The sequence below is a fragment of the Macrosteles quadrilineatus genome, unplaced genomic scaffold, assembly GCF_028750875.1.
Source record: "Macrosteles quadrilineatus isolate MER2022 unplaced genomic scaffold, UCM_ALF_1.0 Scaffold_8__2_contigs__length_117827958, whole genome shotgun sequence".
NCBI classification, from domain to species: Eukaryota; Metazoa; Arthropoda; class Insecta; order Hemiptera; family Cicadellidae; genus Macrosteles; species Macrosteles quadrilineatus.
In genome coordinates, this window is record NW_026542601.1 from 12,143,468 (window position 1) to 12,155,409 (window position 11,942).

The window sequence follows — 11,942 nt, forward strand, 5'->3', positions numbered from 1 at the left end:
CATACAAATTATCGTCTTATTACTTCGCTTATGTTATCATAGTTATGTAAACTTTGCTTTTTCATTAAACTAAAATATTTAGATAAATACCCCCGCTGCAGCAAACCTGCAGACTAAGCGAATTTCCATTTGCCTGATTGGATTTACACTAAAATGTCTCCTTAAAAATATCACATTTATTCCCTATTTAAATAACATTAGTTTAATAAGTACTTAGGTTGGGAGGATAAAAAGAGGTGTTTTTTTTTTTATGATAATAGTTTAGTATAAAATGAATGCATTTTCCAAATTTGATCAAAATATGTTCATAAACAAGCAAACTACAACAGTTTACTTATTCTCCATAAGAATAACATGGGAATTTTAAATTTACAGTTTTTTGGAATTTTCTCCGTAACTATTAGTCTTTTAATCTATGCTATTAGGCGCATAACCACACTTCAATAACAAATTATTTGTTTTTTAAGTTCTACAAAATAGTTTGGAAAGAAATTGCAGAAAACCCCATTTTTACCCCATAAAACCCCCCATAAACCCCCGTTCCCATGGTCCGATTATGCTGGATCGCGAACTCGTTCGAATAAACGTAGGTTTACACTTTTGTACCAAATTTCATTAAAATCGGATGATTTTTGCTCCATGTCTTACCATGAGTACTACGGTAATAGCTTATTCCCTATAGGGAAATTCGCTAAAAGTTAATTTGAATATACATTACAGTATTATATTTCAAAACAAGATACGATTTTACTTCAATTAAATTGTACTTGTTTAAACAGTTTATTTGTGTATTTAATGTTCTGTGTTCTTGATCTCAATGAATATTTTGATTTAGTAAGTAAACGTTGGGTTGCAGGAAAAGGACTGTTATGGCAACGAGGTGCCTCGGCTAGCTCGACCACTGCCTGTAGAGTACCTGCTAGTGGATGTTCCTGCGTCCACACCTCTCACTCCGCTGCACACCTTCCACTGCGAGCCCAATACAACCCCTTTCCCCGTGGAGAATCGGTGAGTGAACCTTGGGAAAGGTGTATTACCCTCTATATGTAATTGGTGCTTTTTTGATGATGTTCATGTGTTTTCCTGACAACGCAACCAACAAGAGCTATTGTTTTCAACACATTTATTTTTCTCTGTACTTATTGCTTCTCCGTGGTATTTGATTACTAGGACATTTTCCTTTTATTTGCTGGATTGTCAAAGGGGTTACCGTATAACTCCGTTCTTATAAATCAGATCCTATCATATTGGATGTGAACCTGGAACAACACACTAATACAATACTGAATGCTCTCAAAACATTTTTTGTGTGTGTAAAAATAGGTATATAAAAAAACTTCACTGGTACTGAATTATTGAGATTTTACTTATCATGTGTGGTGATTGTTCAACTTGTACAATGTGTCCCAGGTTATTGGACGGCCACATACAGGACTTCTCTGCACTTACTGTGTATCTCGCGCAGTTCTCCAAGGAACAGTTTCTAGACGCTGCATCAGACTTCCACTTCCTGCTGTATATAGCAACGATGGACAGCCTTCCGATGAAGGTGACGTAAAATAATGACAGCCAAGTTGCTTATTCACAACATTTATTTTTTGTTTTTAGTGCTGAAAAGATTAAACATTTCTCCCTTGGTTGGTAGGGGAAAAGACCAGAAGATTTTTTGTTAAGAAAATGTTTTGAAAATGGGTATTGTTTGCTAATCCCTGATTGGTGTTATTGTGTAGGACGTGATGGCGCCACTGCTGGAGGCTGTGAGGACGAGGGACGTGGCGGCCGCGGGCCGATGGGCGGCAGACGACCACTGGGCCAATGTAGAGCAGATGATGGCAGCAACTGGAGGTGGGGCAACCAGCTCTAGCAGTGATGAGGCCCAATGGACATGTCCACACTGCACCTTCATCAACCCATCTCAGCTGCAACAATGCGAGATGTGCAGACTGCCCAGGTCAGATATGGACTAGCTGTAGCCTCCATCCCGTTCAACCTGAACCCTGATTATCCATAACCAGGATAAAGTATTAAAATCAATAAATTAGCCAGGCAACTAGAAATTTTATTGTTAGTTCCGCCTGGTGCACTGTTGTAGGGGTTGTGTTTTTGTTTACTATTTGTTTCAGTCATTTAAAACCTTGTTTAACCAATAAAACAATCTAATCATTAACAATAACTAATCCCCCTAGCTATATAACCAAACAGTAAAGCACAAATCATGAAATTAATGCTAAATAGAAATACAATTTTCTTGACAGTGATCAGTATCACCAACGTGAACTAGACAAGAAAAACAAGTGTCAAAATTTACAATGGGATGAGAAGTCTACTTTTATTTATTTGTTTCCAACGGGAAACCCATTGCATTGATTCATAATAAAAAAATCAAGGCAAGATGTACTAATTCTATAAATATTCAACAACAAATTAATATACAATCAAAGTATAATAATTCTATGCAGCAAAATGTGTGTGCATCTTGGGTGGATCTTGGATAGACATGGACAATACAATTTTGTTGGTTAGTCTATGGTTTTACTGTGGTTGAAGAAACCCTATATCTAGTCAAGTAGTCAAGTACACATGATCAAAGAAGTTATATGATTATTAGGAACAATAATCCCCAAAAAGTGGGAATCTTCAAATAAAATCAAAATAAAAGTGATTCATTATATGCACTCGTACATAATACCAATGAACAGAGTCAGTAATTTTATCCTATACTCTAATACGAGCAATGTTTGCTTGTATGTATGCTTGCTTGCTTGCTTGCTTGCAGAAAGATCTCGAAAACGGCTCCGACGATTTTCTTCAAATCTTGTAAATAGTTTATTTTTGGCCTAAAAACAAGTTTCATGCAGTTAGAACTGCCAACAAAAATCTAATTACGTAGAAAAACGAAACTGAAAGTCACATTTTTTTAACATTAGTCTTATGGGTTGCTAAGTAACCATGTTGGTTGAATTAAATAACAAGGAAAAGGTAAACAAAAGACTTGAAGCTGTAGGGTATTTACTCAGGGGAGGTATAGAAGAGGCTACGATGACAGCTGTGGGCTTCTTTTTAGCTGAGGGAACGCCTTTACCGTAACAAAACGGTTCGTAGACATCGGCCTAGGTGGTCTAATGGATAGCGTGGTGCCGGGCTGACATACTGCAGGTCCCGGGTTCGAATCCCGCTGGTATCATTAAACTTTTTGTCCAAGATTTGTTTATTATCAGCAAGTTTGGTTGGTTTGGTTAGGTTATTATAGTTTAATTTTATTATTAAGTCATTATAAAATGTTATTTGAGCAATTTCTAGTTTTATTTAATAAACAGAATTATTTTAAGCTTTTGTTATATTTTCTTTATCAGCAAGTTTGGTTAGTTCGGTTAGGTTATGATAGTTTAATTTTATATTTAAAAATAATAAAATTGAATTTGAGGCATTTATAATTTTATTTTATGAACAGAACTATTTTTGCGATTAGTTAACCTTCATTGCCAAAGTGTTCTTTACTACAGCGCTGTTCACGGAGGAATTTTGAACTAAATGCCTCATTCGTACCTCCCCTAAGTCAGACCCAAGTTGTAGCACGTGTTCATAATAAACCAACTACCCACAGTATACTAGCAAATTACAAATACAGTACAAAAGGAAAAACATCACTTGTTAATATTGAGCAAAGATTATACCAAAGATTGATTATACTTAAGATTACTCGAGACATTGTAGTCAAGGGTAGCAGTGCGAAGTCTAGGATCTGTTTATGACGAATACATTATTAAGGTATCTGCAATCCTAAAATGCTATGGGAAGGGAAGGAAACAGGTCCGTGACGTAGGAAGTAGTGAAGGAAGTAGTAAAGGCAATCATAAAATGCTATGGGAATAGAGGGAAACAGGTCCGTGACGTAGGAAGTGATGAAGGAAGTAGTAAATGCGAGCAGTCCGGAGTGTGGGGACTGTTTATGACGATAAGATTAGGGTATCTGCAATCCTAAAATGCTATGGGAAGGGAGGGAAACAGGTCCGTGACGTAGGAAGTGGTGAAGGAAGTAGTCAAGGCGAGCTGTCCGGAGTGTGGGAACTGTTTATGACGATTAGATAAGGGTATGGGCTATCCTAAAATGCTATGGGAAGGGAGGGAAACAGGTCCGCGACGTAGGAAGTGGTGACAGAAGTAGTCAAGGCGAGTTGTCCGGAGTGTGGGAACTGTTTATGACGATTAGATTAAGGTATCTGCAATCTTTAAATGCAATGGGAAGGGAGGGAAACAGGTCCGCGACGTAGGATGTGGTGAAGGAAGTAGTCAAGGCGAGCTGTCCGGAGTGTGGGAACTGTTTATGACGATTAGATTAATGTATCTGCAATCTTTAAATGCAATGGGAAGGGAGGGAAACATGTTTGCGACGTAGGAAGTGGTGAAGGAAGTAGTAAAGGCGATTAGTATGGAGTGTGGGAACTGTTTATGACGATTAGATTAACGTATCTGCAATTCTGAAATGCTATGGGAAGGGAGAAAAACAGGTCCGCTACGTTGGAAGTGGTGAAGGAAGTAGTCAAGGCGAGCTGTCCGGAGTGTGGGAACTGTTAATAACGATTAGATTAAGGTATCTACAATCTTAAAGTGCTATGGGAATGGAGGGAAACAGGTCCATGACGTAGGAAATGGTGTAGGACGTTGTAAAGGCGAGCCGTGTGGAGTTTGGGAACAGATTTATGTATCTCCGATACTAAGACTGCTTTCAGAGTGAACTAATGATTTTCTCCGAGCAAAGCTCGGTCCCCAGGTACTAATTTTCTAAACTAAAGTAATAAAATTGACTGTAAAAAAGCCAAAGATTGCTTCAATTTTAGTTTTATGAGTGACTTTCCCTTTCATACCAAGGTAATAAAAAAAAATAACTCTTCATCTAAAATCCAGATTTTAGCAAACAGATTATGTCTGAAGAAAAATTATCAGTAAATGTCGATTCACACATATCAGTCCAATCACAGTTCTGTTACAGTCCAGTCACAGTTCTGTTACAGTCCAGTTACAGTCCAGTCACAGTTCAGTCGCATTTCAGTCACAGTTGCATCTGCAATTCAACTGCTGGTCAACTGTTCGTCAGTTGGTTTCAGCCAGTCTTTCGTCACTGTATTAAAAAATGTTACAGTAAAGAATTTTTTACTAAAACGCAATATTCTATCAAATTTTCATCGTACATGTTGTTTTTTGTTACAAACAATACTTAAAATATAAACACAATCATTTAAATAACAAAAAGAGTATTTTCTAAACTCAAATATGTCCGTCAGGTGTCTGAACAATCTAAAAATATCGTTGGGAAGAAATCTGAAATGAAATGAAATGAAATGAAATGAAATGAAATGTCTTTATTGCTTTTAACATCATATAACATGCATTGCAATCGTCAAAATACTTAGATTATAAAATAAGTAGCATATCATACAGTGCAAACCATGCAATAAAACTCAAACTTAAGTTAGAAAGAACAAAAACCATGCTTTCTACTCTACAATAAAACAATCCTGTTGAGGCAAACAAACCAATCTACTTACACAGTAGGCATACCTTCAACTTAAAAAATCATTTCAAGACTGTCTGGGCATTTATTAATAAGCCATTTTTTTAATTCCATTTTGAAGTTTTTACCTTCTAGTTTCTTTATGCAGTTTGGTAACTTATTGAAAAAAATTGTTCCCTTGACATAAGGGCTATTCTCTGTCCTTTTGAAATGTCTTCTCACTCTGAAAAAATCATTACACTGTCTAGTGTTATGGTCATGCATTTGTCCTACATTAGAAATTAAAATACCAGAACTAAAGTTAAATTTTACCAAACATATAACCTGGTATACATACATTGCGTACAAAGTCATAATGTTGTTTGACACAAAAATGTCTTTGCTATGAGTCCTTGGGCTAACTTTTGCTACCAAACGTACAGCTCTTTTTTGTAACAGAAAAATTCTTTTGGTATAAGTGTGAAAAGAACCTCCCCACAGGACAAGCCCATAAGCCAGATATGGATACACCACTCCAAAATAGACTGACCTTAATGTTTCACAGTCCAAATAGTTTGAAAGTCTTCTTAGCAAAGAAATACCACTCAAGACTTTAGCACCAACATGGTCGATGTGTTTATCCCATGTAAAATGTTTGTCAAAAAATATTCCAAGAAATTTACAAAAATCATTACCATCCAGAGTCATATTATCACCTGAGATGCTAAAAGCCGGAACATTGCGACCAATTGAGAAATGTACAAGATCAGTCTTACTTAAGTTTACCTTTAAACCTACTTCCAAAAAATAAGCATTGGCAGCTTCAGAAAAATTGGTTAATAAAGCTTTAAGATTTACCATATTGTTTGCCCAGCACAGCCCAGAAGTATCATCTGCATACATACATGCAAAAACATTATCCATGACAATAAAACTATTTACATAAACTATATACAGAAAAGGTCCTAAAATTGAGCCCTGCGGAACCCCTGAGGTTACCACTCGTGTTTCCGACCTATGTTCTCTCTCTGTCGTACCATCATCAAAAGAAACTGTGGTGCATTGTTGGCGATTTTTTAAATAAGATTCCACCAGACTCACCAACCATCCTGGAACTTTATAGCCAATCAGTTTTGCCAATAAGATAGAATGGTCAACCCGATCAAAGGCCTTCGAAAGGTCTAGCAGAAGCGCTGCCACTTTACAACCTTCATCAAGTTTTTCAAGAGCAGTGTGAACAAAATCAACAGCAGCAGTGATAGTGCTCCGACCCTTCCGAAAGCCATGCTGAAAATCTGACAAAATTTTGTGATCATCAAAAAATTGTATTAGGCACCCAAGAACGAACTTCTCGATTACTTTACCAAAAGTAGACGTGAGAGAAATAGGCCTATAATTCTGAACATCTGTCTTTACCCCCTTCTTATACAATGGTTTAACAATTGTGAGTTTAAGTGGATCTGGAAAGATGGATGTTGATAACACAGTCTGAATCAAATGCACCAAAATAGGAGCCAGTTCAGATTTGCATTTCTTTAACAAATTTGGAGATATGCTGTCCCAGCCAGAAGAGCTTTTGTTGTTTAAGCTATTTATGATCAAAACAACAGATTCATTACTAATAGTTAGTGGAACTCCCCAGTGAGTATTGATAACATCAGTACCCTGGTTTTGAAACAAGTTAAGCTCATTTTCTACTGCATCATTCTTAACAATATCTACAAAATAGTCATTAAAATGTTGGCTTACATCAACAGGATCCACAATTACCTCATTACCTTCTACAAGGGATATGTTTCTCTTAGGCCCAGATTCCAAACTAGGCTTACTTCTAATGCTATTTACAAATGACCATGCACTCTTAGAAACATTATCTGATGAAGTTATTTTAGATCTGATATGTTCAGATTTTGCTAATTTTACTTCTTTGCGAAAAAGATACTTAAGTTGTGTGTACCTTGCCTTGTAGATCTCACTTCCAGTTTGTTTGAAAATAGTATGCATGTTAATCATACTTTCCTGCAAACCTAATGTATGTTCACTCAGAACCACTTTACTTACAGCTTTATTATGAACATTACCTTTCTTTTTAATTTTAGTTACAGGACAAGTTACATCTAAATGCCACAATAGGATGTCAAAAAACGCCTTCCATTTATCGTTAACATCCATATGAACAAAAACTGGATCCCAAGTTTCCCTGGACAGACTATGTCTAAGGCTAGCTACATTTACTTCATTAAATTTGCGCTTGTACAAAAAAGTATCAGTACAATTGTAAGCTACAACAGCTTTAACATCTACATATTGTGCATAATGATCAGATATAAAACCATTTATCACTTTGGCTTCTGTAAACTTAGCATCTGTGATTATATGGTCAATAGAAGATGAAGATAATAAAGTTTCTCTAGTGGGCAAATGGCCTAAAATATCCACTAACCTAAAAGATTCAGTCAGATCCAACAAATTTCTCTTTTCATTACTGTCATTCAAAGTGTCTATATTCAGATCACCCAGTATACAAACTCTCACCCTGTCACTTTTTGGAATATTATTTAAGGCAACTTCAAGATTTTCCAAGAAAGTGGACAGGTTTCCATTAGGTGACCTATATATAGCAATCACAAATAGAATGAAAACACCAATACATATCTTAGCCATTACAACTTCAAAGTCTAAATCGCTGCACAAATTTTTAACCCAAGTAGGCCTGAACCTTGATACAAATTTACTGAGATGATCCTTAATGTAGATAGCTACACCACCTCCCTTATGAAGATTTCTAGAGTATGAGTCAACAAGGCTATATCCCTCAAACTTAAAAAAGTGAATATCCTCCTCACGCCTTTGATGCTCCGTCAAGACAAAAATATCCGCAGCAAGCTCCGAAAGAAACAGCTCTACAGTGTCAAACTTATTTCCAAGTCCTTCCACGTTTTGATGCAGCAGACGCAAACAAAACTCGTTTTCCTCGCCTACTGACTTTTGTTCGCTAAAAAAATAAGTTTGCTTAACCCGGTTCCACTATGTCTAGGCCTAAAAACCCTACGAGGGAACTCAAATTCTTTTACCAAAATATTTTTGGGCCAAAAACCACCTTGCAGAACTGAAGAAAAGTCTTTTTCGGGCACACTTACCTTGAAACTACTACAATTAGAATGCCTGGTTGTCAGTTTTTCACAGGATACCTCAGATAATCCACTGTTTTTTAAATAAACTGTAAGATCATCAGTTGTCGTGTTTATGTCACACCTAGAAACAAAAACCCACCTTTTTTGTTCTGCATGTTTCAAGCCATCTTTAGATTCGTTACAGCCAATTACAACTGGTCTCGTTTTGTTACTGTCTCGTTTCAGAGTAGGCCTATCAGTTATACGAGTCTTTTTGGTTGAAACAACAGTACTATAGAGTAACCTATCTGTTTTACCTACACTACTTAAAGGAGTTGGAGTATTTCGAGCAGTGATACCAGTACCTTCTTTATCCTGAGAGTGTTCAGACTGAGAGGTTAGAACTGTGGAAACGTTAGACTCTACGTTCACCACAAGATCAGTCTCACCTCCATTAGTAGCATTTACACTATCAGAGTCTAAGATGTCATTAGGATAAGAGTTTTCAAATGAATTACGGAAATCTGTCGAACGTCCAAAGGACTGTGATGGAATAAACTGTCTGTTTGTATTACGAGAAAGTTTCTCCTTAGGCCTAGTGCAGACAACACCACTGTCACTGTGCACAAAATTAGTCAATAAACTATTTGTGTTTTTAGAAATTGAATCAATTTTCTCATTTAATAGCACATTATCTGAAACTACACCTTTTACAATGTCAATAAGTCTGTTTACAGTAGAGTTCAGGTTAATGATACTCTCCAAGTCAAACACGTTCTTGGTAAGGTTATCTAACCTCAAACCACAGGTTGCACACAACCACCTCGATTTGTCACCAAGCTCAGACATTGAACATTGAATCATATTCATGATCAGAGATATTAACACACTTAGTATGGAACCAAAACTTACAAAAACCTTCACATTCCACGCCTTTTTCATCATCTAATACTGATTTCTTGCAGCATGGACAAAAAGCATGATCATTCTCAATACCAGCCATAACAGGAAAAAAAAAACTATAAAAAAATCTGAAATTGACTGATGGGTGCCGGCAAAGCAACTGACGGACCTGTGTCAGAACTGCGCCAGATGAGTGTAGATAACAAAATAAAAAATCCTTTAAAGAATATTTTTCTTGACTTTGGCATGACTGTCGGCTGATGTGACAAGCCGTAACTATATTTGTGAATCAACCTTTACCTGGTTGCTTCAGTTTAAAGATCAACTTAATTAGAGGGAAGCTTAGGTCAATAGCCATTAACTGTACAAACCAAGAAAAATTTCCTTCTTTTCACTATTTAAAATACTTCTGCCAAATAAAACCTGCAGACTAAGCGAAATTCCATTTACCTACTTGGATTTTTCACTTATTTTCTTAAAATTGTAAGATTAATTTTCTATTTGAATAAAATAAATTGTAATGAGTACGGTACTTAGCTTTGGTGCTACACAGACAGGAGGTAATAAAGTGTTTTTTTTTTTAATTTTAAGTTCTACAAAATGGTTTGGAAATAAATTGCAGCATTTTATATTTTGGAAGTCACAAATGAGGAAAATAAATAATTTGTACACCATAAAACCCCGTTTTCTTAGTCTGATCATGCTTGTTCGAATAGATGTAAGTTTCATATTTGTACCAAATCTCATCAAGAAATTGGATTATTTTAACTCGAGTTATCGGGCTAAACAGATATTTTTATGTTACGAATTTGAACGGATGGTGTTTTTGGCCACTGGGGACCTCAAAACATAAATCAGTCCCATGTCCAGGTCTTAACCAAGAGACCTGTATAGTAAAAGTAATAGCTAATAAGGAAAATTTGCTACAAGGGTAATTAAAATAATAAATTTGTATTAAAATGAACAAAGTTATACCTAAATTCAGAAACTTTTCTATGTTTTATGACTTTAGATAACATTACTTCTCCATTCCTTATTATAAAAGTTAACCCTCATTTTGTCTGTGATCTGTTGTTTTACTGAGTAATGTCAAATGGTTGAATAGTCATTAATTACTATAATGTTGTTTGTTTGCCCTGCAGGTAGGACATCTGTGCAGCTGTTGTTGCTAGCATCAGCTCTGCTCATGCGAGACACAACTTTCTGAAGAAAACTGCAGGAATAATTTATTTTTAATCAATATTTACTCTTTAATAAAATTTGGGATTTTTTTTGTTTTTTTTTATATTAAGTTTACATTGGCTCTGTTTATGTTAAATACTGCAGTACAAATGTGCGACTTAAGTTTGTGTAAATACTGTTTAAGGACGTAGAAGTAATTTATTTTTAAAGACCTCACTTTTTGAGCATTCGAGCTTTAGCCAAGTTTTTATAACTTAGAAAAAAGTAGGAAGCTAATGGCCAAGCTGGAAAGTTGAGTCAGTTAGTTTAGTTTTCAAAGGTTTTTTTAAAAACGTTATAAAAAAGTTTTGATTGCACAGTACAGTAGTAGGAGGAAAGTTTTGTAATTCGTCCAAAGAGTAATTTTGAGTCACCAAGTGGCATGTACGATTTTTAAAGACACAATAAAGAGATGAAAAGTTAACCCTGTGTGTTTTATCTCCCTTGGACTATGTGAAGGTGTGATTGTACATCCTTCTGGATCTATTGCTGTCTCAATGCCTGTCCTTAGGTCTCAAGCAGGAAACCCACTATAGTTCGGCCGCTTAGAAAGCGACCTCCTCCAGCATTGGTTTAGCATTAGCGCGCAGGTCGTTTTCTAAGCGGCCGAACTATAGTCCGACGCTCTTTGCTCCGTTCTGTTCGGTCTCTGATGCTTTCCGTCAAATATTGCTTTGCAAGGCTTTGAATGAACTAAAACCCATTAGTCCACTCAGATTCTCTCCGTTCATCAACGTTACTCTATGGGGCATTGTTGACGGACGTAGGATCCGATGTTCCTCCAGTCTGCGTGCACCAGCCTAGTTTAGTCAAGCTTTCTTGTGACATGAGTGTAGACAAACTTTTTATTTAAGCAGTTTGGGAGTATCCCTTTCTTTACAGTGTGTTTATTGTCCACGTTTTTTAGGCACGAGCCCGGAATTGTTTTCACATTACTTCAGGCTAGACCTAAGGGTTACGGTATTATCACTTAGATAAAATCCATTGGTGATTTGGCAGGATTTGAACCCAGGACCAGGACCCGGAGTCCCACGCTCTAACTCTAGACCAGCTCGCTCACAGTGTGAGTGATAACATTTATCATGATAACAGGAAGAAGGCCAATGCCTGGCAGAAAATAAGTGAAAATTTTAATATTATTACAGGTAAGATTATTGTGTCTGCAAAACGACCAGTGGGCGCTGAATTTGTATGCTTGAAATGAAATGAAAATC

The 11,942-nt window shown here is 36.4% G+C and overlaps 1 protein-coding gene across 2 annotated transcripts in view; it reads left to right on the forward strand.

Moving 5' to 3' along the window:
- LOC128999265 (nuclear protein localization protein 4 homolog) overlaps positions 1-11,152 on the forward strand; it is a 47,841-nt gene extending 36,689 nt beyond the window's left edge. For both annotated transcript variants that reach the window (XM_054425660.1, XM_054425661.1), the window contains exons 11-14: positions 857-1,008; positions 1,411-1,549; positions 1,731-1,951; positions 10,650-11,152. In XM_054425660.1, coding sequence (XP_054281635.1) covers positions 857-1,008; positions 1,411-1,549; positions 1,731-1,951; positions 10,650-10,653 — 516 coding nt within the window. In that variant the 3' untranslated portion in view covers positions 10,654-11,152. The remainder of the gene's footprint in view (positions 1-856; positions 1,009-1,410; positions 1,550-1,730; positions 1,952-10,649) is intronic.
- Positions 11,153-11,942: the final 790 nt, after the last annotated feature.